We start from the raw sequence: 27,005 nt of genomic DNA on the forward strand, positions 1-27,005 counted from the left end.
AAAGATTGTTTCAGGACCTACAAGTTTAAAAGATTAAACCAGCAGCTCCAGGGAAGGTGACACAGATGCCTGTGAGAAGAACACCACTAAACCACTTCATACTGGGAGCTGAGGGATCAGGAGCTCATACCCAGGAAAATATGATTTTAACCCCATCCTGCAACAACACAAGTAACAGTGAAGAAAAGAAAACTTTGCATTTTCATCTCATGTTCCAATTACAACTTAGATGTGACAAAATAGGTTTTAAGATCAGGTGTAGAGGTCAGTTTGTTTTATAAATGATTTAGATCATTTCATTACAGATCATGAAACTAAAATAGACTTTGTTTAAGAGAGTGAAGAAGAAACACCCAGTGCATCATGGGAATCCCCGGCAGCCTACGTCTATTGCAGCATAACTAAGGGAGGATTCAGGGTCACCTGGTCCAGCCCTAACTATATGCTTTAGCAAAGAGGAAAGTTTGAAGCCTAATCTTGAAAGTAGAGATAGTGTCTGTCTCCTGGATCCAAACTGGTTCCACAGAAGAGGGGCCTGAAAACTGAAGGCTCTGCCTCACGTCTCAAAATAAAGTTTTTCTGGTTCTGAGTAAAACCCTGAAACTTCCTGTTTTGCTGAAGTTCTGCATTTCTGTGTTTTCAGCGAGGATGTGGTTAAAAGTGTTTGTTTTTTTGTCAGTAGCCTGTAAAAAAACATGTGATGTGACAGCTGACCTTTAGTCTGAGAGCCGGACCAAAAGAACAGCCCAGCAGAACAAAACATCATCGAGATGCACAAAATAAATAAAGGAGGGTTCAAATGATTCATAAATGCAGCTGAAGTGTGCGTCCACGCAGTGACTGATGGGAAAACAAGTTCAACTGGAGCGCCTCCTGCTGGCCTCAACGGCCCGTGTACAGGTAGCACTGGGGCCTCAGGGTGGCGCTACAGGGCTTTGAAATGAGGCCTGGCTGAGGAGTCGTCTTTGTCAGAGGCAAAATCAACTTGGTTGGCAACAGTTGCTCGAACAGATGTGTGGTAGACTTGCTTTTCAGGAGCTGCTACCGACAAACCAGCAAATAAACATCAAATATTTCCTCCCTGACATTTGTGAGCTTCCCTCAAACACACTCCGTCAGTCTTGTTGCTGCTGAACAATAAAATATTCAAAAAGTTTACCTGGTGATGTTCTCTCGCACGATCGCAGAAACACCAAACGACTGACACCACGCCGATGCAGTTCACAGGACAGAGCAAACGATCTGGAGAATCTTGTCGTTGTTATCGTTCCCCTCGCACGTGTTATTACTGCGATTTCAGCGTTTTCGCTTCACAACTAAAGCGTGCAGTTTACTTTGTGAGCACTCAAATGGAGTCCTGAAAAGCAAGTCTACCACACATCTGTTTGACCAACGCCACTTGATCTGGAACACCAGCAGCCAAGTTTGAGTCTGATTTAAAACGATGTTTCACGTGTTTCTGTAGCGAAGAACAATCAGAAGCATTTCATCCGTCACAAAGACTTTTATTAGAAATAAATCAGAGTATTTACAGTGTTCACACTTCTTCATCATAAGTTCTGCTGGACGGCCCGAATCCTGCCTGATGGAGATCCAAGGTGAACCCGCTGGAAACAGCAGAGGACGGCGAGGTCTCACAGCAGCTGGTGGCAAACCCAAGCCAACCTCATCCCCACATCAGTTATTACTACACCCAAACACACAGCCTGCAGGGCTACACCTTCACATGTAGTTATGTTGTAATCCAGTTACTGAACACGTAATTGAACTGGGCTACGAAGACAGAGCAGTAAAAGACCCAGACTGTCTCAGTACAGCCCAGCATCGGGTCACCTGGTTCCTACGAGCAGGAGCAGCAGAGGCTTCGGTTAACCTCCGACCATTAAAACCATTAAAAAACCAGTAGAAAGCAAAACATTTACATTGACATGAATAAACTATTAAAGTATAAACAGCAGCCTGTGACAGTGGGAACAGCTTCACCTGTTCTTGCTCGTCTTCATCACTTCACTGCTGCAGAGTTCACAGCTCTAAAACCTCACAGTCAGAGGCCGATTCTCAGAGTCTTTAAAGTGCATCCCACCCCCTCCTGCGCCTCCTAGCCCCCATCCTGTGAGGTATCAGGCTGAGTGCTGCACCCTCCTTCCTCCTCAGTCCTGTGGTCTGCTACGATGCTGACGTGGTCGCAGTGCTCAGAGGGCAGCGAGACTGGGTAGATGGAGTTGGGATCATTCAGCAGCAGAGACTGAGGGGGCGGGGCAGAAAGGTCAGTGTTAGATTAAAGAACACACACACGCGCACACACACACACACACACACACACACACACACACACACACACACACACACACACACCTCTTTAAAGTGTGGCGGCAGCACGACTTCTGGGCACAGGAACTTGGAGATTTGTTTCCAGTAGACCACCAGAGTCACCACCAGAGCCACCACCGTGGCCATGACCACAAACGCCACCACGGCCGCCACCCACGGAGCTGCATCCACTGTAAGAAAACCACACAGCAGCAGGTGAGCCCATCAGCGACACCTTGAGCGATTGTGACGGCTGTGTGACGGCGGTGCCTACCGTCACCGGTGCGCTCACAGACGACGTCGCTGTACTCGCTCGGTCTGGGGTTCATGTTGGTGATGATTTGGACCTGGACGCAGTATTCGCTCAGCGGGTCCAGGTCACTAAGAACCACTCGGTCCTGCATCATGTCACTCATTGTTTCTACCTGTAGGAGGCAGCAGAGGAGCTCAGCTGATTTCACTGTTTTCACTCTTTGAATTTTTAAAAGTTACAGTTAGGGATGCACCGATACTGGTATCGGTGCATCCCTAGTTACAGTGTGTAAAACATCATCACTAGCTGTCAGCAGTTTCTTACCCCTCACACTTTAAGTGCGTAGCTCTAACTACGGTGGCTGCTGTAGGACAAACATGCTTCTATGAGAGATCAAACACATGAAATTTGGACTGTACATCATAACGGTTGTGGCCGTATTCCTGCTACTGTTTGGACCGCGTCCACCTCCAAGCCTGTGGAAGGCTGTCAGTGCTGTTTACCTCAGCTGTCACTGGTGGGCGAGACGCCGCCACCTTTATTTAATCTGAAAGAGGCTGTGAAGCTCTGTGACAGGAGGCCAGTGCAAGTCAGGGAAGCTCAGCCATGAGTTGTTGAGCTTATGCTTAAGTGTCCTTAGCAATGCTGTTTCTGCTGCTTTTAGCTGGTTTAATGAAACTTTATTGTGCATCTAACATTGTTGCACCCAGACGCTTTGTGAACAAACTCTCGTGTGATATGAGAACGTAATCAAACTGTTTATCAGAGGGAAAGTGTGATTTTAGGACACTGGAGCCTGATATTAGCTGGCATAATGTTAGCTTCTAATAATATTAGAAGCTAAAACTACAAACCGGCGTTCCCACCTCTTCCTTCGAGCTGCTCTTCCAGTAGGTGATGTTATAGGTGGCCGAGGTGTACGTCTCCCTCAGTTCTGACTGCTTGAACACTGGGTCTTTAATGCTGACTTCCAAAGATGTCCCAGTGACATGAAGAGTCACATCAGGTGGACCGATGAAGGCTGAGGGGGACAGATGTGGAGAGACGTTTTTATTGGACAAAATCAAAGCTGCAGCTTCTCTAACAGTCCACTCCATCTGCTACAGCTCTGTCATGCCAGTGTGCTTGGAGCTGGGGAGGTTCCCACCATGACGGCAGACGGTTTCACTGAGGACACAGACAGAAACACAGAAACCAGGATTTCACTCTGACTGGACTGAAGTCAGCGACGGCGAGAGCTCTGACGAGCGAGACGCTGAAAAGCTCGCTCACGGTTTCATTTCTGATCGTCTTCAGCTCAGCGAGGCTCTTCAGACGTCCCCTGCTGAAGCAGTCATTGCATAACTGCAGACTCCCCACACAGCTGCTGCCACAGTCTGAACCGGAGCTGAAGGGGACCATCCTGATCTCAGGAAGCTTCTCTGAGAGCCACCAAATGGTCTCATTCACCAATCTTTCATTTTACCTCCCAAAACCTGTTCTGTTAGATCAATGATGACATTACACGAGGGAAAATAACCTTAATCATCTACAAGTCAGCTGTGAGGGTTATTATCTGCTGCCTTATAATTGTCAGCTGGCTTTTTAGCCTCTTCCTTTGTAAATACCAGACGACAGAGGGGAAAGTCTTGGCCTGGAAATCCACTAACATGGAAGCTTGGAACAAAACTGAGCAGCCGATGGGAGTTAGAGCAACATTTCCCACTGTGGAGCACATGTGGCACAACTGGAAAAGCTTCAGCTCTGTCCAGTAGAAGTGGCCAACGAGAGGATACCAAAAGCTCCCAGAAGCAAAGGTCTTGCTTTGTGCCTGCAGATTTCATAGTTTCAAATGCAGATAACTGCAGGGGTTAGATCCCCTCTCCAATCACTATGGGCTGGTTTTTTAGCACAGAGCTAAAATTTCCACCCGAGTGCCAAACGGGCAAAAGTTTCAGTGGGATAAACGACACCCATCAGCTCGTCATCGGCTAATAGTCGGTTTTCCTCTCTGTGTCACGCTACTGGATCAGAGACAAACGAGCTCGGCACATATGACGAGATTCACTTACTGTGTCTGTCCATGTCAATGACGTTACTCTCCACCCAGCTGGAGCTCTCGGCCCCCCGATGCGCCCGCACTCTGCCCGTGTAACTCCCGTGCACGGTGATGGAGGAGGAGGTGAACTCACATTTGAGGGCTGATGTGTTTGTGCAGCCATTGTTGTATCCAGTTGCTAAGCTTCTGTAACAGAGAAACACAGCGATGGCGTCACAGGTGTGACTTCAGACAGATGTTCTCCTCTCGGGAACACGACCGCTGTTCAAGAAGATCTCACGACTTTATCCTGCAGGACGTGTGACGGCACGAAGCAAAGAAACTAACGCTCACACGAGCTGGCGGTGCTGGTTACATCAAAGCTGGAACGCCACGTTCACCGTTTGTGCATCGGGACAGAAAAGCGTGCGTTTGCTTTCTAACGAGTCAGTCGAGTGGAGGCGTTTCCCAGAACAGAGACGCTGCAGATAAGAGGACGTTTCTGTTGTGTGAACACCTGGACCGCAACAATAACAGCTTCGATTTCACCACGGTCCTCACAAACCACACCACACATATTAAAATGGCTTCAGTGGGCCGGAGAGCAGGAGAAAGGCAGGTGCTGTTCTTCCTGTAAGTGATCTGATTGCAGCTTTTCAGAAATGTGGAACAGCAGGACTGATGGTGCAGATATCACAGATTCATATGCAAAGCAGGACTAAACCGGTCTGCAGTCACTGCGCTGTCCTCACCGTTTCAGAGCACGTGCATACTGTTTTTAAATAATCATTAAGGATCATCTGAAAACGCACAAAGGGAGCACATCGAGTGCTGACACTGACACCGCTTTAGAATCGTTTTTCAGAAAAGTTGGACGAGCTGCAACAAAAGGCTGGAGAAGAGTGTAAACCTCGACGTCTGCCAACTAAAGAGGAGGCCGGGTGTTTCCAGAGCGCACACAGCTGGATGGACACATCTGCATGGGCTCAGGATCATCACTGCGTCCACGCAAAGAAGACCCGGGAACGCCGCCGGCTTGCCTGAGCCGGGCACAGATGGAAGGCTGTGCCCTGACCAATCAGATGCTGAGATTATGTTTGGACATGACGGCGGTTGTGTCGGTTCCACAAACGCACCGCAGTTTAATCTGTTCATCTGAACATGACTCCGCCTCCTGACTTCTGCCTGAACGCACGTCTTCATCAGATCGATCTCATAAAGCCGAGATCTGACAGCGCAGGGAGGAGGGGCTGAGGTCGGAGGTCAACACCCACAAAGAAGCGAAGATGTTCCTGTGACGGTTTTACTCGACATCTCAACAGGAGAGAAAAAACACGACTAATCCACGAGTCTGCAAACACACTGTTCATCAGCGCACGGCGTTCTACAGAATAACCGCCGCACCTCTGCATCCAGGTAAATCCAGGTGTGATGGAAGGTTTACTCAGCGCTGAGTTTTAAATGTTTGTTCCTACAGAAAGACATCAGGTTCAAATTTATACTGCCTGCAGGAAAAACTCCTGATGCTGGACACGAGGGCACATTTATACAGACTCATGAAATCCGTTCTTCTTAGAATGATCTCTCCCAGAACAACAGCTGGAACTCACCGTTCCCCCGCTCTTGGATGAGTAACTTTTGTGACTTTGTGATTCCATAACTGCGTTTGTACTTCTTCTTTGGACACGGCTGTTTCAGTCTCCTCATCGCGAGGCACCATCAGCGCTTCACCTGGAGGTACAGGTGCTTCCTCATGCAGGGATGGCGGCGCGTCAGTTTGCAGATAATGAGCTTTTTGCAGGAGCCCATCGGACACAGACATGGTGGGAAGAGCTGAATAGGGTGGCGTTTCATAATCTGACGGTAATGGGCTTGTCGTGGGGGTCAGGTTTGCTCGCACGCGTGAGTACATCAAGGTAGGCGGGTCTTCTCAGGGGCGGTCTGTGGATCTGCCACATCGGATTTCATTAGTTCACATTCTGCATGGATTATCTTACTGACAGTTTATCCAACTTCCTCTATGTGGCCTGAACAGAGTACATCCTGCGCTCACAGGCTTTATTGCAGTCACTGTTCCTTCAGTCCATGCAGACCCTGGGAAAAGGCTCGCGCCTTACTTGGGACAAATCCCAGCAGGACCTGAAGCTCTGCAGCATCGCTGAACCGAAGGGTTTCATAGGAGAAAGCATCAGCGGATGTTTTATTGCTGCAGCCTTTCATTTTTTATTTTGGCAGGAGTGAGCAAACGTGCACTCATTCTGTATGATGTCAGTAGTTTATAAAGATCTAGGAATATTTTAACTTTCCACGTATTCCCAAGCCAGTGTCCTGCAGGTAAAACTTCTTCATAATACTTTATGAACTGTCCAGAATGGAGCCTCTGGTGGGCCGGTGCTGGTCCCCAGGCCTCATGTTTGGCATCCCTGATTCAGAGAGCAACTAAAAATATGACAAAGCGAAGTGTGACCTGCTCCCAAACACTGAGGTGATCGGACTCTTCGGAGGAAGAATAACGTCCATTTCTGAGCCCAGCTGCTCTGGAATCTTTGATTTTCCACTGACAGCGACGAGTAAGACCCAAAGATTAAGTTTCCTTTTCTAGCTCGCAGTGTGATTAGGGCTGGGTTTTTATAATCGATTCATCGATTAAAATCGATTCTGGCTTGGATAACGTAAAATCGATTCATTAAAATCCTGAATCGATTTTTTTATGTAAATTTATTTTGCCCGAAATGCCAGAATCTCAGGTGAAATCTCACAAAATTTCAAGAACCACCAAACAGCTAAGAGAGTAAATGAGAGCAGGAACACGGATTCTGCACAAAGACTTAAACACACAGCGCGACCCGCGGATCAGAATCAGTGAGATGTCGCCTTTCTCACGGTCGGGGCTGAAAGCCGACAGCTCGCTGATTCTGATTCGGCGGGTCCGTGTGTTCACGCCCTTTATGCGCTGATTCTAAAGCTGTTAGTTTGATGTCTCTCCAAACAATATTGACCGAACCAGCAGCAAAAGAAGATCCAAACTACGCTTCACATAAACATCGTCATGTATTCACTCTGACTTTTACTGTTTTGCTTCGACCACGATGCACAGCTCTCTCTCTCTCTCCCTCTCTCTCTCAGTATACTTCAAGAACAGTTTCCCGTCTAAAAATCTGTTTTCTTCATTATTCGCTTACTTGTTACGCACAAGACTACCGTTGTTTACAGCGCTGTCGGCCGACTTTCTTTTTTTTTCGTTTTATATACTTCCGAAAAGAAAACCTAATTTCTGCCGTTCAATACTGAACAAATTAAAACTTTTTGAAATTATGCAAAATGCAAAACGCTGTGTCTCTAATAAAACCGCTGTAACTTCAGATTACAATCATGTGTTGATTAATGGTTTTCTTTCGTTTTTGATGTACTGCAGAATATTTTTATAAAATCCCAGAACAGGAAAATCACCTTCATGTTTTTCTGTGTTTTATCCTCAGCTACTTTGACACAAAGGCATCTGCTGTGATGCTCACACCTGTGATAAAGTCTTGCGTGTGTCAGCTTCCTTTTTATAGATACAAAAATATGTAAATGTACTGATCTGAATTATAATATTTCTGACTGTCAAAATTTCCCATATTCAAATTGAATAGAATCGAATTAAATCGAATCGTGGATCGAATCGATTCGGGACCTTGTGAATCGGAATTGAATCGATTCTAGAAATCAGTGACGATACCCAGCCCTAAGTGTGATGATCGCACTCGCCCTCCTGAAGGTAAACATTCAAACTGAAAGTGACTCAGTTCTCTGACACTAAACTGCGATCACCTGAAGATGTCACACCCGCCGGTGACTCACCTGTACTCGGCCGTGTAGGTCAGAACATCGGTCGTCCCTTCAGGTGGATCCCACCTGAGCACCAGGTCCATGTTGTAGGACGTCAGTCGGACGTGGGTGGGTGCGCTGAGCCCTCCTGAGCCGGCTGAGCACAAACACAAAGACATGAGCGCTGTTCGCTGACACTAAAACACACTGCTGTCTCTTGTGCTGGGGTCAAAGTTCACCTGTCTGACTGAGTAAACAGCAGACTGTGCTCTGGGTTTCAGCTCACAGCTTTAGTTTAAACACTCGTCACTAGCTGAGCTTTCTTTTTGAGCTCCAGACGCTCTGCGCTGCCTTTCCCTCCGTCAGACCGCCTCCTCCTCCTCACCTGCCCTCAAAGTAAAGGTGTGCTTACCTGCGGAGCCGCACAGTGCGTAAAGCGCCAGGATGAAGGCGCACACAGAGGCTGCCATGTCCCCGGCAGGTTCGCCGCTGTCAGTGTGCTGTGATCCGGCTCCGAGTGTGTTTCCTGGTAGCTTTCACGGCAACAAGAGGCGGGGAAGTACGCGGAAGCGAAACTGGCGTGTGCGCAGAAACGAGTCCGGCTTCAAGGAATCAGAGCGCGCTGGAAAAAGTGTGGGTTCACCCAGAGCACGCGCACACGGGGTGTCACGTGCCTTTATTTATACGTGGGTTTATTTATGTGACAGCGCGCATGTCTGCTGCTTAGTCACAGGCAGACGAACCAACAGCACCGAGTTATTCCGAAACGGAACCGTAGCACTTCTCAACGTTTTCACCGACACTTACTTTTTACAGTGTGCAGTCACGTGGGCAGGTGGCAGCTTTAGGGGGCAGGGGGGTTCGGACTCGCGGTGTGTTCAAGCTGAGGCTCGGGTCAGTCTGTGGTTGAAGTCATTATGACAGTGGGCCTCATAAGGAAGGAAGGCAGGAGTGTGTGTGTGATGCTGTGAGGACCTGTTCACACACTCGTGGTGACGGAAACACACTGAAGCACAAAACATGCAGTTCCTCTGACGTCCAGTAGGGGAAGCAGCGAGCCCGTCCCCGTAGACTCCCATGTTAAAGCTTCCCAGCAGATAAGCATGTTTGCAGCACTGTTTGGTCCCTGTATTTAACTGATAACACAGCGAGCGATGACGAGTGATGGCTAAGGCCTGCTTAGAGACGTAGAAGCTACGCGGGTGCATGAGGCTCACCCACAGTGCTTTGCAGCTCTGGCTGCATGTCTCTACAACGCTGCATGAGCGGGATGGTGTTTGACTCTTCAAGAAACAAGGCCTCCAATTCAGGAGGAACAAAGCAGTCTCCACTCGACACTGGACTCCATGACTCGTGTGTGTGTTCCTGTGTGCTTTCACTGCTCTCTCAGTGTGTTTGGGATCATCGGCGTGCTGAAAAATGAAGCTGCTGCCAGTCAGATGTTTCCAGATGTTCCTGCGTGGTGGATCAGACTCTGTAATTCATCAGTTTAAGATCTCCAACAGCACTGACTGACCTGAAACCATGACACAGCCTCCACCGTGCTTCACAGATGGCTGCAGACGCTCACTGCTGGACCTCCTCCTGACCTCCTCGTACACACTGACCATGATGTGGATCCATCTCTCCATCACACCTGTTCCTCTGACCTTCAGTCCAGTTCTGGTGTCATTTTCAGCCTCAGTCTGTCCTCCTGTTTCCCTTCATTAAGAATGTCTTCATGACAGCATTTCTGAGGAGGTTTCAGTGAACTGTGGACCGTCGCTCAGGTGCTGTGTCAGGTCTGTGATGGATTTGACCAGTAAGTGTTTAAAGTTACTGGTTTTAGAGCATGTGCAGCGCCATCTTGTGCCAGTGCATTGTGTGACGTCACCCTCTGCCTAGTTTGGATGTTGAACTGGACAGAGAGTCAGAGAGAGGCGGCCTCATGGAGGAAGCTCATGTTGAGCCTGACGAAGAGTTTTGGGAGAGTGGCGCTGAGAGCGATGATGCAGATGTAGAAGTAACTGTCTCTCAGGATCAAAACAGCATCGCGTCCGTTCAAGAGCTGGGGAAGCTGTTTCATGAGCGCTGCGAGGAAGGTTGTGGCAAATGTGTAGTCCAGCCATCGACCACTGAGACAGCTGAAGAAGGACTTGGCCGGGTCCAAATACATCGATGGCCATGACCTCACCTGGAACTCTCTGGTTCGGTCGCCATGGAGTGCAACACCTCCATCCACGCACGTCTCACCACTGCTACGAGTGCACTCCATTTTTGCATTTTTGGTACACCGCTGGTCTGGAACATCTGTTTACAAGAGTGGGGGAGTATTCAGAGAGCATATTCCATCCCTGATACACACACACACACACACACACACACACACACACACACACACACACACACACACACACACAGCATGAGCTGTAAGATAGGAGCCACGCTCAAGACCTGAATGAGGTCCTGCAGAGGAAGCACCACCAGGCTGAAGGAGACCGCCATCCTTCACCACATCACCACTCTGCACCTGTGGTGACCTGATGATGAGGTGTGAGCATCCTCCCCTGTAGAAGACAGCAGTCAGCCCCTGCTTCATTAAAACTCTGCTGTTTGAGCTCCTGTGAAATTCGACCTTGACAAAGTGCTCCTACAAAAGTGTGAAACCTCAAAAGTTAAACATACAGGACGACCAAGAGGGAAAAGTCCCTGTAGGTGAGCTTCATCAATTTATCGCAGCACCAGAAGCAGAGAGGAAACCAGAGGATGCTGAAAGTGGCACAAACAGCTGTGCTGGAAAGGAGGTCAGCAATCTGTCATCACACCATGATGTCAGACGAGGCTTCCGAGCTTTGGAGAGGACGTGTCTGCCACGCTCAAACACCGGCTCAGCATAAAGGTGAAACCTGACAGAGCTCTCTGCGACGGGACGGCCGTGCAGATGTTCAAATTCAGAAAACCCCAGAGAGCACAAACGAACAGAGCACAGCAGGTCTAACGGTGTTTGTACTGTTCATACTGCAGCACATTACTGAAGAGCTGCACTCTAAATGATTCCTACATTTGTATGGATGTGTGCATGTACATGTCTATACTGTTAGATAGCTATTACTTGCATATTTCCACAGCCCTTTATCCATAACACATACTGTGCATGCGTGTACATAGAACCTCAGCTACTGCTGTATAGAGCAGGGCTCTAGAGTGCAGCCAGTTTGGTTGCAAATGCGACCTAATTCCTCAATAATGTCACTAAAAAAATGGAGCAGCTGTTCGAGTAAAAAAAAGTCTCTGTGTGGCCGACAACAGACGACACTATGCTCATATCGTGGTCTAAGCCAATCAGAGACAGTCAAGGGCGGGACCTCTGAGACGCCCACGGTAGGATGTTCAGACACTGAGATGTTCAGTTCGAAGCCTTTGAGCCATTTTTAATTTAGACTTTCTGTTTATTTTATATATCTTGAGATATGTTAAGTTTAAATTTGAGCTCAGTGAAGCTCGTTAGGCACAAGAACTTTTTCAGTAACTGGGCTTTCTGGTAGAAATGTGCTCCAAATAAAGAACTTTGTGTCGAGAGGATTGATAGTTAATCATTTACAAATCAATACTGTCTGTATGGACAGCTATTATGGGTTAGTTTGTAAGGTTAGGCGCACAAAAAGTTAGTCTAGGGCCGGATATTGTGTATTATCTTATTTACTTTGTATTTCTTGACTTTCTATTCTTGGTATACTCTTTGTGTTCTTCTGCTATCTGTACCTGAGCTGTGGCAATGCACAAACTTCTCCTCCATGGGATCAATAAAGTCGTATCGTATTTCCTTTAAAATGCAAACCTACAAAAATACAAATACAACAATAAATACAAACAACATACACCTTAAAGATAGGGTGAGGAGTTCGGCCATCCGGGAGGGGCTCAGAGCAGAGCCGCTGCTCCTCCACATTGAAAGGAGTCAGCTGAGGTGGTTCGGGCATCTGACCAGGATGCCTCCTGGGCGCCTCCTGGGTGAGGTTTTCTGGGCATGTCCCACCGGGCGGAGGCCCCGGGCCTTGGTGTTCCCCCGGATAAGCTGGAGGAGGTGGCTGGGGAGAGGGAGGTCTGGGCTTCTGTGCTTGGGCTGCTGCCCCCGAGACCCGGCCCCGGATAAAGCGGAAGAAGATGGATGATGGATGGATGGCAAACATACATTCAGGAAATATCTGTTCCTTTCGTCTAGTCTTTTTTCAGACTGTGCAAATGTCCAAAGAGGAGCTCCAGAAAGCTGAAGAACTGTTGCTCAAGAGCACTTTAAAAGATACAGGCAGCCTCCCATTAGATGCACCGGAGGTATAAATGTGATGATTCTAGGTTATGTTCACAAAGGTTGACCTGTGACCTCGAGGGATTTGATCTCAGTGTGTGGAAGCTCGTCCTCACCTGCTTTAAACAGGTGAGTCCAAAGTGTGATTAATACAGCATCATCCACAAACCTTCACATCAGACTCTCAGAGTTCAGTTTGCTTTATTTAAAAATGAAAGAAAGACAAGTCAAGAAAACAATCAAAGAAAAATCATCGTATTCAAAGTTCACTCCAAATATGGGTGGAGATGGCTGCACAGGCATCCACCCTTCACTCCCCTGCAAACCAGATAAACTTGACTTTAAATGAAAAGCATGGGTCTGCTTATTTAGCACAGAAAGCAGGAAATACAGGAACACTTCACAATAACGCTTCACATATAAACTTACAGTAACGACACCGAGATTTTATGAAAATTTCACTTCCTGTCTCGATTAATGGGATGAAGAAGAGCTCCAGGTTATAAAAATATAGACACAGACGTTATTCAGATTCACAGGAGACGCTATTGTCAGGATTACATCGTCACAGGTCCGACAAAGATGGGAACGACCTGTTGTGGGACGTGTCCCTGTGGGAAACCGTGTCAGCTCAGCGACGATGACCATCTGAACTCAATCAGTCCAGGTGAGACTGAAGGACTGCATCAGCTGTTCAGGAGTTTGACATTTTTATACACGCGCCCCATTTTCAGGCTCAGAGCAAACAGAGCAGGACTTTTATACAAATATTAAGAATAGGTGGCAGAGTTAAAATGATCTGAGCTTGTTCAGCCCACTGAACCAAAGTTTGTTTGATCCAGAATCCACTGCGGTGGTGTAACAGATGCCAACCGACATCATCCATAAAATACTTGTTACACATCATTACACCTGAAGCCCCACACCCGCTCCGCCGGCTCCACCTAAACAGACTTCTCCGAGTGGCTCCTCTTCAGGCGGTCAGACGAGCCGTCGTCATGTGAGCTCTGAGGCGAGAGTCCGGGTGGAGCGCTTCCTCGCCGGTAGAGGATGACGTACGACTGGAAGAGAGGGCGGGACCGTTTACTCTGACCTCTGCTCAGTCACAGCAGCTCTGACCATGAGTACATGCAGACACCAGCATTTAAATAAAAACACCGTTAACAACAGCAGCAGAGGCGAAACACTGATCCCACACTGTGTCATGTGACTTCCTGTGGACTGCATCAAACGTAGTTTGTGTCATCAGATGATTGATAAACTGGTTAAATCTGATCGATTAGTCGCTGTTACCAGAGATTTGGGAAGTCTCGTTTTCAGCACACTGAAGGTCAGCCGGCTGCCGTAGGCGACCAACGCCATGAGGAGGAACACCAGCGCGCAGAAGGCCCCCAGCAGCACCACCAGCATGTACACTGAGGAAGAGACCAGGGTGCAGGTGTTAGACTTCCACCTGCACATTTACATGCCTGAGAGGAAGTGCTCGCTCTGAAACCAGGTTCCTCTTTCAGTCTTCGAACACGGTCCATGTGCCTTCATCAGGGCGTGAGGTCTGTGAACACGCATGTGTCCATACACGGTAATAAAACCGAGCTCCCATTGGCTGTGCCGGACGCACGAATGTGACATCATGTGAAAAGAAGAGCTAGGCTAATCACAGAGGTGCGTCTTACATACTACATTCAATTCAAAACTGACACTCTGGAGTTTCCTCGTGTCTCTGAGCAGTGAGAACATTGACATTCAATAAATATTCTAACTTATCAAACATGATTTTGTGGCACAAACAGGATTTCTTTATCACCAGACTCCAAATAAGCTACAGCAGCGTGTGGACAGAGTCTTCCTGTCACACCGTGGACAATCAGGTCAGCTTTAGCGCCATCATAAACTTGTAATAAGCATCGGCTCGTGTCTGGACTTCTGGACTCCTCCTTCATCTTATACCAGACCCTGAAACTAGCTGTCCTAACTCCTCCCCTCTTTAATCCAACTTTCTTTCCAATTGGGTCTCATGCTCTGGTGGGCGGGGCTTTGACCCCCTCTGTGACGTACTACAGAAGCAAGAGAAGAAGAACTCTGTGATAAACAGTAAAGTGGGTTAATTCAGCTGTTTATACATCAAAACAAGATAAAATTAGAGCTGTCGTCTTTTAGCTCACTAAACTGAAATGACATTAAGCAGGAGAGCAAGTCTGCAGCCACACATACGTGAGTTTCTGGGTGGGGGGCTGGTGAAGGCACACTGAGCTTCACTCGGGATGGCTTTGGAGAAGTGCGGCTTGACGGAGGCGGTCACACAGTACTCCACACCTGTCTGCAGGTAGCTGATCACAGTCTCCTCAGAGTAGGGCATATGCAGCGTGAACTGAAACACACAAACAGACAAAGTTCATACTGACGGTCCGACAGGCGCAAACAAACGTCATCATGTGACAGGAAGAAGATGCTGAAAATGGACCACGCTTCAGCCAACCCTGAGATCCCCCATCAAAGGTTGGTCATGGATCTGCTGCTGTGTGGTGTGGATGATTCACTGTGAAAAGTCCTGATGCTCAGCTTCACGGCCACCAAAATCAGAGTGTTCTCCAACGTGTCCACAAACTGTTTGTGGACCTGAGCTTAAACACGTGCACATGAACACAGCTGGTGAAAAGCTGGACAAGGTGAAGACTGAATGTTCTGGTTTGTGGGCTTTTTAAAAACACATGCAGAGGCACGTTAGAAAAGGAGAGCCTGATCCAACACAGAAGGAGGAAACTGACAATACGGGAAAACCTGCAGGTCAGGAAGCTTTTAAACCTTCGACCAAACCTTCACAGATTTCTGATTCTCTGCAGGCAGGTTTATGTTATGTAGTTACCTGACCTGTAGCTTCTCCACTAGTTCCTCCAGGTGGCGCTCTTTCCTCCATTTCTTGTCATTCCAAACAAACTGGTGCAGATGCACTGTACTTTGTACTTTGTACAGTGCATCACCTCCTGTGTTACAACCGTGATTTTATTTTTCCAAAGACAGGAAGAGCTGCAGCTCAGCAGCTGATCAGAACAGGAAGTAAAGCAGAACGACGCACTGAGCCGCTAACATGAGGAGCTACAGAGCGCAGAAACATCTGCGCCAGAGGTGGCCCTGTGTGGACTCATATATGTCTGGGATCAGAGACAGAAAGCTGTGAGGAAGCCCACATCCACAGGTCTGTGCTTATATCTCTGAGGTGTTTGATCAACCTACCAGCTGAGAAACGGTGTGCAAGTGTGCCTAGAAGAAGGCAAAGGGGTCCCACCAAACACCGATGGGGTTTAGATTTCTCTTTTGTTCATTCACTGACTGATAAAAATAAATGATTAACTCTTTGATTTTTGAAAGCATTCTTTGTTTACAGCAGTTTCTCTCACCTGCCTAAAACCTTTGCACAGTACTGTATATGTGTGTGCGTCACATAAAAGTCCACACAGGTGAGACGTGGATTTGCTGGACAAACTGTGTTCACACCTGAACATTTTAGAGAGTTCAGGGTCACTGAGGATGGACTCACTACTCATAATGTGAAAGTGTGACACGACTCCATCCTGGACTCATGATGTCGACTTCAGCAGAAAATGTTCATTTTGTGTACTCGGACATAAATGCGATGAAAGTCGTGTGGCTCGTGATCGATTCATAAAGTTCCATCACAGGGATATTTTCAGTAAGCTGCTGTTGCAGCTCGTTAAGTCGCTCGTATTCTGTGTTTGTGCAGTTATTGCCAGCTGTCAAAGCTGAGCATTAGTGAGTATCGAGGTTAAGGAGGTCGTGTCCCGCCTTCGCCCAGCCGCTGGTGGGCTGATCATCTCGGTGACGGCACCATCTCCTCCTGGTTTAATGAGCTTTAAACCTTTAAGTACCCATGAAGACAGCAACAACAAATCACTATAATTTTATAAACGTAACCACATACGACTTCTTGATTAAACATAACCAAGAAGTTTTTCCACAAAAGGGACACAGAGAACGAGAGGACTCACATCCAGCAGCAACAATCAGAAGATAATGAGCCGACTGAGACTGTGGTGGAAAAAGTTGTTTTTTCACCAAAACCCTCAAAATAACTGTTTTTCTTTAATGTTTGTTATGTATTTACTGTGTTTTTGCTACAACTGCTTTGAACTGCTTTTATTTTTCTTGTGAAGAAGACATTAAGTGTTGTTTTAGTGGATTTTAGCTCAATATGTGAATTATTTTCATCCTAGTTTTACAGGAAATACTGTGAAGTCGTACATTAAAGTTTTATTTGTAATAAGTATTTGATCAAAGCCAGAATAGTTGTTAGTTTGTTGCTCTGCTACAATCTGCAGGATACGACACATTTTCCAACATACTGAAGAGTTTATTGTTTTTCTCATAAACGTTTCACATTTGTACTGAAAATTTGCCATTTTTGTTGTAAATGTCTTATTTTCCCCATAAATATAAGATGGTTTGGAAAGCTATGTGTGAAAGCGGAGCTTTTGAAAGCTGCTTGTCGTGCCTCGTGCGCACCTTTACTTCCTTTTTTGACACCAGACCGTGCGCCATGTTTTTGATGTAGGCTTCTGATTGGCCAACACTTCTGCGTTTCCACGTGGACGAGGACAATTAGACAGTAAGTGGTTGCACTTAAAGCACCCAGAGTATTAATCACATGTGTGGGCGTGGCCACAGATGTGCTGTCCAGCTTGACTCTTATTGATTGTGCAGAAACATCACTATTACTGCTACAAATAGGAATATATTCATCTTCATAATAACGTTTTGTTTGGGTTTTTGTTTATTATGCTTATTTTGGTCACAGATGTATTTTGGGGCGTGTGAACGTGCTCTTTGTGTTAGCGCCTCCTGTGTAAATGTGATACAGGCTATAAATCAGCTCTACACCTGCAGCCCAAACCTCCAGACGCTGTCTCACCTGCTTAACTCCTGACCCCGATCAGGGGGTATCAGCTGACCTCCACAAAGTGAATGAATCCTGCCTACCAGGACATGTAAGCGGGGGATTTTTCTGTAACTTTCAATGGGACTTTCAGGTCCTGCTTATTGAGGAAGAATCTGTCAATCATGTGTGTTTAATCTCCTCCAGCCGACATGTTCCAGCTCGCAGAGATGACTGACCCTCTTCTCTTGAAGCTCAGCGTTTCCTCGAACACAGGCAGATGTGAGCTGGGGAGAGGAAGACGCTGCCAAAAACCACAGAGTGAAAAACGTCAGCGGCGCCTCTCCAAGCCGCGAGGTGCTTAATAATCGTAGCGAGCTTTCAGACGAGCTGCTGTGTGGGTTTGCCGTTGTGATTTCTTGGTATTCCACACGGCTCAGAGTTTCACAGCATGTAAACGGCCTCCGTTACAACACGCAGGTGTGCGTGACGCGGGAGGATCCGAGGCTCTGCGGCTGGTTCGTCTCAGCATCAAAAAGTTCAAATTTTCCACAAAACACAGAAGTGCTGCTAAAGGAGCGTGGATGAGGTCAGCTCCTGTTTAAGGTGGAAGAGTAAATGTTGAGCCTCACCGTTTATTAACAGCAGGGCTGAAATGTAGGAAAGTTTGCTCTCCATGGAAAACTGTGTCGTCTTACATGATGATGACCAAGAACAAAAACCTACATTTGAATGAACCATGAGAACTTCACAAGATCATAAAACATTTCCTTGTAATAAGTCAAAGCGAGAGAAGTACTAATAAAAATCTGGAAATGTAGTCCTTCACAGACGTGTGCAGGAACTTTGTACTGTCGAGTACACCAAAAACACAACCACATGCAAACCCCTGTGGGTGTAGCCACAGGAGGAAGACAGGAAGTACCGTTTAAACGCACGCATGTTTGCAGAACTCAGATTACCAGTGTGACGGCGCCGAGACAACCGAAGCGCTCCGAAAGTTTAGTCGTAAAATTATTGTGTTGGTAAAATATTTGTTGTATTTGCAGCGGCACAAGTAAAGACTGTAATCTGAATAAATGTTGCTTCAAAACTCAAATCCTGATGAAAAGACGTGTTTGACATGTTCATTCATTTGTTTTCATTTATCGTTGAACGAGTCACAAAATGATTTTAGATTTCAATTTGTGTTTTAAACACTTTTAGTTTCTGAACACTGCGATGATTTACAAAACTTAAATATCCCTGAATTCTCTTTAATCAGAAAAGTTATTTTATACCAACAAAAAAAACAAGATTTACTTATAAAATAAAAGCCAAGATTCACTCATTAAAGAAAAGCTTGTATAACTGGATCAACATGTAAGGAACTTTCTGAGGGACACCTTTGTGTCCACACACACAAAATCTACAAGATAATCTAAAACAACAGGCAGAGTTTGTAGGTTGTTTTAGAAAAGTCTCAGTCTTTGTGTGTTTGGCCTTTTGTCCACATGTAAATGGGGTCCTGGGTTACAGAAAAACTGAAAGAAGACAAACAAGTGTACATTTATCTGGTTTTATGATGGTGGGGCAGCTTCTGGTTTGTCTGCATTCTTGTACCGTTAGGTTTAAATATCCACCTGACTTTTCTCGTATTTTGTGTTTTCATGTTTAAAGCAGTTCTTGGGGGTAACGGGGGAAACCCCCTTTTCAAAAAACACCCGAGTGCTGGTGGGCGTAGCCTGAGTGTACGGCCGACATACCTCCGCTCCGTCGCGGGTTCGTCGTACGTGGAAGACTAAGTCTGTGTGGCTGTCCTTCAGGTGCTCGCTCGCCAAGACTTCAGGAAGTGTGAGGTGCAGGATTAAACAGTTCCCACATCCAGACACCGCAATGTCAGGAGGTCCAATCACAGCTACAGAAAAAAGAAGAAATTCAGTCAGCTGGAAGGAGACTGGACACAAATCAGTACAGCGACACAAACACAGGCGATGATTTTAGTTTCTGTCAGCAGAAAAACCCTGAAGAGATTTCTAACCAGGGAAACTGTTCTCAAAGGAAAACGTCATGGGACCGTGTAACATCTGTTTAACGAAGCTGTGAGCAGGATTAGAAGAAGATGAAGCTAAATCATTAGGAATGTACAGGTGATGGCACGAACAGTCACATGACGTGGATACGGCGACGTATCCTGGCTCAGGGCGAGCTTTGATAAAACAACCACAAAACCAGAAAAATATGATGTTTGTGGTGTTAAATGCAAGATGGTGGGTGGAGTTACTGATGTAACCTGTGTTAATAGGAGTTATCGTTTTACACTGCTGTAAGGTTACAACAAATATGACATAATAATAGGTACAAGTGTGCTGTGTTGGCTCTCCATCACACGCTCATGCTTTCATCATAAAACTGGTAATGAAACGTGTTAAAGTGCCTCACTGTCTGACAGCGGCAGGAAGCTGTCCGATACCGTCCAGCTGGACCTCTGGGTGGCCGTGAAGGCCTGGACACGAGCTACGTAGTGGTCGAACGGGTCCTTGAAGGCTCTGGTCAGGTCACATGTTTGTCCCGCCCTCAGTGCCACGCAAGCCGGCACCGGCTTCCACAACTGCTTTCTTCATGTCGAAGAAAACAAAACACAAAGACGGACAGATTACTGTGTCATCCTGTGAAATAAACCTTTCACAGATGAATGAAGCTGTGGGCGTGTGCGTCATCCACAATAAATAACCTCACATCTGCCTTCAAATAAATATGAAAGTTTACATTTACTCAGAAAGGAAAGTGCTGACTCTGTATTTAGAGGTGCCTCAGAAACAGAAATGAAACATGAAACTTACTGAACAAAGGAGCTAAATAAGCAACAAACACAGGAGATATCATTCAGGATCAAACGAGGCTGAAATTAACTTTACTGACATTATTGTGACCTGACGTTTTAGTAAGAAGCACCTTCAGCCCAGGAGGTGCCAAACCTCAGGGACTGAGAAACCAAGAGTACAGTGAAGAATTCATGTTATAACACAGAAACTGCTTCTGTTTCTGGGACATCATCACTAGAATATCGACTTGAGTCATTCCCAGGCGCCGTTTTTACATTTCTGACTACAAAGCTAACCACACAGTCTCTGATGTACTGTATTTTCCGCACCATAAGGCGCACTTAAAATCCTTTAATTTTCTCAAAAATCATCAGTGCTCCTTATGTATGAACTCTGGTTGTGCTTACTGACCTGGAACCGATTTCATGACGTACACGGCGCTCAAAAATCTGTTAAAAATGTTTTACAACAACTTTGGTACAAGATGAAGCCGCACCGCTTGATGAACTATCAGGGGGTTACGGCAACTGTAGTCAAGGGGCCTCACGGAGTAATCTGGGTCCTAAACTCCGCTTCAGGTCCCAAAGTCAAACGAACACTGCGGCATCACCGAGAGTTACAAACTGTCTAAAATCTTTCATCTTTAAATAAAATTATCAGTGTTGCTGCTTTACCAGGTGTAACAATTAAGTTTAACATCCATGAAAACAGGATTTATTACGTTTAACAGAGTTAGAAGTTAGCAGGAAGTTCGCTCGCTAGCTTCCACCTAAGCATGATATAGCATGTTCTGACTGAGAGATTTCTGAAAAATTCAAACGTACAGCTCTGCTATCAATTCCAACATAAATGAAGACAGAAAACTAAACAGCAGTGACGTTTGCAGGGTTACTGAAGTTGGGCTAGCTGCTATATAATGATGTGCTACGTGATCGCTAGCTACACAGCTATGTTAGCCTAGCATAAACACAGTGAAGCTGGAGGATGAACGCTAACTTTTTTCCACTCGATAAAAGTTAACGTGAGGGTTCCTGATGGTTAGAGACAAATGCAATCGCATGGCAGGATGCTGTAAACGGACCAAACTTCAGTCAGGAGAACAACTGAGATAATCCATCCACAATATGAGGTTAGTCAGGAGACACTGGCTGGTTTTAACCTTTGTGCTGTGATAGTACTAATCACTAATCACTGCTCTGCCGTGTCAAACAAGACCAAGCGATCTGTCCAAGCTGCTCTATTAAAAAGACCAGTGAAAGCCTTTAAATTTAGCCTGACACTCTGAATCTGAATCGGTTTTGTTTGAGACAGCTTAAATTTCTGATCAGATTTTCTGAATACCTGGAGCGGACGACTTCTACCATGAATTGGGCGTCAGAGGGGGTCTGAGGGCCCGGCTGGAAGCTGAGTGTGTGTTCCAAGTTGATGGAAGAGATGGAAACGCTGGAGGGTGCAGAAAGGGAAATGCCCGTCGCTACAGAAAGGAAGAGGATATAAAAAAGTTTTAAAATAATCCTCCTGTATGCTTAGACAGGAAGTGTTTGTACTCACACAGTTTCGGCTCTGCAGATTTAAAATGAACCTCTCAAAACGCATTTGAAGTACAAACTCTCAGCTTTACTTCACGGAGTGGAATAATCCACTATTTTATAACAGGATAATGTACTTAACACTGTTTCTTACACAGGAGTGGATATATCTTTGTTTCTTCAAAAACAAAACTCATCCATCCAATAGTGCGAGGGACCATTTGCTGAGGACTCATTAACAGTTTGGTCCACAGAGAGAACAAAGACAAGATCGTGGACATCCACAGGAGACAGAGGGGGATGATCCCAGGATCCTTTCCATGGTGAAGAAAACCCCCCTTACAACATCCAGTCAAGTGAGGAAGACTCAACGTGAGGAAGACTCCTGTTATCGTAGGCCTTTACACACAGACTGACTCAAAATTCAGAATTTTTCAGATGTGAACTTGTCTGTAATGTTAGCATGAAACGATGAGCTCGTCCTGATGTTCCTGAACACAAAAAGGAAGAAACAGAGATTCTGGTTTGTCCGATGCTCGGGAGCAGGCGGCAGCAGGGAGGATTTCCTATTCTGATCCCCGAGTCGAAGCCTTGGGACGGGTTTCAGGATTGAGCTCCTGTTTATTAGAGTTGTGACCACATCTGAGGAGGCAGAGTACTGATTCAGAGAGCCGACTGACCCGCAGCAGCAGCTAGCTGTGAATCTGAGGGATGCAGGATTATTTACTGTTTATAACTTTGTGTGACTTGAGCTACGAGAGCAAGTGTGGCCAAACGCAGTGACCTGAATGGTCAGATATTTATTCACATGTGAAAGCTGGAATAACCCAGCGTGATCGGAGAAATTAATGCTTTAAAGCTGTTCGCTATCACCATCCTGACACTTTGGAGCTGAAATCATAAATGTGGGTGAGAAATGTAGGGAAGCTGAATCTGCAGGAACTTTTCACAAAACTAGTTTAGAAGTCGGAAATAGAAAAGCTTAAAGCTCTAATGTCCAGCAGGGGCCGACTCCTCTGGCTGTGAAATGAAGTCTGATTGCATAGAGGTCTGTGAGACATAAGCCTCCAACTCAAAAAAGATGGTCTCATTGGAGTAAGAAGGGACCTGAAAACAGGGAGGGTTTAGGGCGGAGCTACATTTGATTGACAACTGCATCGTCCCTCTGTCCTCGCAGGTCTCACATCAAATCAAATCAAAATGTATTTCTATAGCACTTAATAATACAACTAAGTTGACCAAAGTGCTTCACAGTCGGTCAGAGCAATAGCATAAGACAGAATAAAAACAGTTAGAAGGAGGACAAGAAACAATAAGGTAAACAGCATAACTAGCCGTCTGTGAAGGTTCTCAGTCATCCAGGTCATCGTAGTCAAAGGAGCTTGCCAGACGCTTTTCTTTGCAAGCTCCTTTGACAGCATAACTAGCCACGAAACTAGTTTGAATCAAAAGCCAAACTACAATAACACGTTTTAAGACGCAATTTAAAGACTGGATGGACTCGGAGGAACGAATATAGGGAGGGATGTTATTCCAGAGGCTGGGAGCTACGACAGCAAAGGCCTGACCTCCTCTGGACTTCAGACGAGACCTTGGTTGGGTCAGGAGCATTTGATTGGAAGATCTACAAATGGAGGCGATCGGATAGATACCTGGGAGCCGATTGAAAATTTTAAAAGTAAGCAAGAGAATTTTGAAATTGATACGGTAGAGCAGATCTACCTGCTCGTTTGTCACATCTGGGTTCAAAGCATCAAGATGATGATGAGGAAACATCTTCATGATGGGAATACATCACAGTGTGTCTGTGAGGTGTCTGTATGATGTGCTTGGATCATGACAGTGTTCTTTAGTTCTTTAAAGACATCCACAGGAGACGACGGATGTTTCACTCAGAGCTGCTCTGACCTGCCTTTTGGCCTACTTTGGACAAGTGGACTCTGTCACTCACCTTCAGCCTTTATTCAAAATGATCACGATTAAACCTCCAGGTTTGGGAAGGGTGGGTTTACAAAAAGAGCTTCCAAATGGGAATGTGGACAGTTGGATCACCTCCAGACCTTTCACCCGCTTCATTTACAGAGAAACAGCAGCTCCATTTGATCTCCTGAAAATCAGAAACTGTGCAAAGAAATGTCTGTAGTCTCTCAACTAAGTGAGTAATATTCCTGTTCAATCCCGTGAAGTAAAGCTGAGATTCTGCACTTCAATCACAGAGTCACCGCTATAAAAGGCTGTGACTGTTCAGAGACCTACAGCAAAGAGCACTTCAGTACAGACTGAGAGGGAAATGAAACTTACCTGAGCCACAGACAAGTGGCTACTACATAAATGCAGTGCAGGCTGTTGGAAGAAAGACATACACATGACAGCAGAGTCAGCGTTTCGTCACAGGTAGTGACGTTCCAGGTGACTAATTCAGGGATCACTTGCACCGAGCCAGACTAAAAGTAAGGAAAAGGACGAGTCTGCCGTTTATGTTCAGGAGTAAATCAGATGGGTGGCTCTTTGCGTGCCGATTAGCAGTGCGTAGCTAACCTCCTGCTGTTCAGAGACTGTTTGCTTTATCTGGATCATGGACCTTTTCTTTATGGTTTGCGGTTCTGTGACAGCGGTTAGCAGTAAGTTGACTGCTGTTACTGACCCAGTGGGCGTGTCCCAGAGATAAACTTTCCCCCTTGGACCAAAGAACAGTGACTAACATGAAGGTATGTTCAGTAGTTTAAATGGTTACCTAGGCAACCAGAGCTTGCAACGTCCGCTAGTGGCCAATCATCAGCTACAAAGTGCGATGACTTCCTGTGTGGCCAGTATCCGCTCTTTGAGTCTGACATCATTAGCTGTTTCCGGGTCCAAACTCCACTTCAGGTCCCAAAGTCAAACGAACACTGCAGCATCACTGAGAGTTACAAACTATCTAAATTCTTTCATCTTTAAATAAAATGATCAGCGTTGCTGCTTTACCAGGTGTAACAATTAAGTTTAACATCCATAAAAACAGGATTTATTATATTTAACAGAGTTAGAAGTTAGCAGGAAGTTAGCTCGCTAGCTTCCACCTAAACTGATCTACGTCCCTACCCTCACCTATGGCCACGAGCTGTGGGTAGTGACCGAAAGAACGAGATCGCGGATACAAGCGGCAGAAATGAGCTTCCTCCGAAGGGTGGCTGGCCTCTCCCTTAGAGATAGGGTGAGAAGTTCGGCCATCCGGGAGGGGCTCAGAGTAGAGCAGCTGCTGCTCCACATCGAAAGGAGCCAGCTGAGGTGGTTCGGGCATCTGACAAGGATGCCCCCTGGGCGCCTCCTGGGTGAGGTGTTCCAGGCATGTCCCACCGGGAGGAGGCCCCGGGGCAGACCCAGGACACGCTGGAGAGATTATATCTCTCGGCTGGCCTGGGAACGCCTTGGTATTTCCCCGGATAAGCTGGAGGAGGTGGCTGGGGAGAGGGAGGTCTGGGCCTCTTTGCTTAGGCTGCTGCCCCCGCGACCCGGCCCCGGACAAAGCGGATGAAAATGGATGGATGGATGGATGGATGGATGGATGGATGGCTTCCACCTAAACATGATGTAGCATGTTCTGACTGAGAGATTTCTGAAAAATTCAAACGTACAGCTCTGCTATCACTTCCAACATAAATGAAGACAGAAAACTAAACAGCAGTGACGTTTGTAGGGTTACTGAAGTTGGGCTAGCTGCTATATAATGATGTGCTACGTGATCGCTAGCTACACAGCTATGTTAGCATAACATAAACACAGTGAAGCTGGAGGATGAACGCTAACTTTTTTCCACTCGATAAAAGTTAACATGAGGGTTCCTGATGGTTAGAGACAAATGCAATCGCATGGCAGGATGCTGTAAACGGACCAAACTTCAGTCAGGAGAACAACTGAGATAATCCATCCACAATACGAGGTTAGTCATTAATATACTGCTGCAGGGGCTGGAGTTACATCAGAAGGGTTTAAAAACTGAGTTTTAAAATGAACAGTGGTGATAAAAACCGAGAGAGGCCGACAGGGATCACTGACTGTTTTTAGGGGCTTGTTCAGATTAAATAGAACAAAATACAAAACATGTTAAAAACACAACAGCCTTAATAAACCTGGCTCAGGGTTCATACTCATCACTTAACAGCCAGATCCCTACACTGACTAGGGAGGGAGCTAAACCTGACATGTATTATAGCATGTAACACTGTAAGATATCTATGACAATATAAATAATCTGAAATTAGTTCAGAACTTTTACTTTAAGTGTCTAAATTCTTCCTTTAGCAGTGTCTGAACATTAACTCGACACAGGCTGCTTTAAAACCTAAGAACAGAAATGCACAAGGACCAAACCCAAGCCTCAAGATCCAGCTGAAAGTTTTACTTATCGCACCTTCATGGCACCATTATCAAGGTCCAGAGACTTTAGAACAATAATATTATAGAAAATCTGAGCAATAAATCACTTTACTGTCAGTAAACTTCATTATCAACTTTTATATTGTGATTTTGTGTCAGTCTTTTGGCAAATGAGCAAAAGTCATTCTACAAGTTTAAGGAAGTGAAGAGAAATGAAACCAGAAGTAACATTTTACAACAAATAATAATGATAATTAGTTATTTAAAATGTTATTAATATAATAGGTCATTTTTTAGACTGTCACAGTTTTTCCTTCACTACCAGTCTGATTTCCTGTGACCCCCTCCTCCTTTGAACTCCCCCAGAAACAGATTCAACACCCCTGTAAACCTGCTGAGAGCTCAAATCAGACATTTCCTGTAAGTCCATGAGTGCTTCAGTAGAAATAAGAATGATTATTAATTCTCCTGCTAACATCCACACTCACTCTTTTCCTCCAATACACACAAACTTCAATGCAAAGGTGTAAAAAACCAGAGAAAACAACAGAAAGCTTCAGTAACCCCCCACCTTCACCCCAGTGAGCATTACCAAGATGTAAATGCAGAAGCAGCAGCATCCACAGCCCCATCGTGTGTCCATGGACTGTGCCAAAGTTAGACTGCTTCAAGGCGGCTGATAAGCTGTTTGTGGGGCTGAGGACAACCTATAGAGGGAGGGGAGGGCAGCACAGGGGCATGTGTTATTGTACA

At 46.0% G+C, this 27,005-nt stretch overlaps 2 protein-coding genes across 4 annotated transcripts; both read right to left on the reverse strand.

The window, feature by feature from the left end:
- Window positions 1-1,495: 1,495 nt before the first annotated feature.
- LOC308410399 (interleukin-10 receptor subunit beta-like) lies at window positions 1,496-9,997 on the reverse strand. The gene is made up of 7 exons (XM_080903704.1): window positions 8,803-9,997; window positions 8,424-8,547; window positions 4,615-4,787; window positions 3,430-3,584; window positions 2,585-2,735; window positions 2,356-2,501; window positions 1,496-2,245 (listed from the first exon to the last, which is right to left on the reverse strand). The coding sequence occupies exons 1-7, from the start codon at window positions 8,858-8,860 to the stop codon at window positions 2,099-2,101; spliced, it is 954 nt and encodes a 317-aa protein (XP_080759830.1). The 5' UTR covers window positions 8,861-9,997; the 3' UTR covers window positions 1,496-2,098.
- Window positions 9,998-12,870: 2,873 nt separating this feature from the next.
- On the reverse strand, window positions 12,871-26,977 carry LOC308409447 (interferon alpha/beta receptor 2-like). 3 transcript variants are annotated; one of them, XM_080902222.1, is made up of 7 exons: window positions 26,845-26,977; window positions 21,709-21,841; window positions 19,985-20,160; window positions 19,309-19,460; window positions 14,887-15,043; window positions 13,969-14,090; window positions 12,871-13,736 (listed from the first exon to the last, which is right to left on the reverse strand). In XM_080902222.1, exons 1-7 carry the CDS (start codon window positions 26,882-26,884, stop codon window positions 13,620-13,622), a joined length of 897 nt encoding a protein of 298 aa, XP_080758348.1. In that variant the 5' UTR covers window positions 26,885-26,977; the 3' UTR covers window positions 12,871-13,619. The 3 variants fall into 3 exon arrangements, with proteins under 3 accessions (XP_080758348.1, XP_080758347.1, XP_080758349.1); XM_080902221.1 differs by having other exon boundaries at window positions 26,824-26,887; XM_080902223.1 differs by lacking the exon at window positions 26,845-26,977 and adding an exon at window positions 24,198-24,389.
- Between the last annotated feature and the right edge of the window lie 28 nt (window positions 26,978-27,005).

The sequence above is a fragment of the Rhamphochromis sp. 'chilingali' genome (assembly GCF_963969265.1).
Source record: "Rhamphochromis sp. 'chilingali' genome assembly, chromosome: 14".
Taxonomy (NCBI): Eukaryota; Metazoa; Chordata; class Actinopteri; order Cichliformes; family Cichlidae; genus Rhamphochromis; species Rhamphochromis sp. 'chilingali'.

Coding starts and splice junctions, on each gene's coding strand:
- LOC308410399 (XM_080903704.1), bottom strand. CDS start 8,860: ATGGCAGCCTCTGTGTGCGCCTTCATCCTGGCGCTTTACGCACTGTGC. Junction 3,585..4,614: donor CATTGACATGGACAGACACA/GTAAGTGAATCT, acceptor TGTCCCCCTCAG/CCTTCATCGGTCCACCTGAT. Junction 2,502..2,584: donor CTGTGAGCGCACCGGTGACG/GTAGGCACCGCC, acceptor GTTTTCTTACAG/TGGATGCAGCTCCGTGGGTG.
- LOC308409447 (XM_080902221.1), bottom strand. CDS start 26,884: ATGGGGCTGTGGATGCTGCTGCTTCTGCATTTACATCTTGGTAATGCT. Junction 20,161..21,708: donor GTAGAAGTCGTCCGCTCCAG/GTATTCAGAAAA, acceptor TTCGACATGAAG/AAAGCAGTTGTGGAAGCCGG. Junction 14,091..14,886: donor CCCCCCACCCAGAAACTCAC/GTATGTGTGGCT, acceptor TCTCTTCCTCAG/TGTACATGCTGGTGGTGCTG.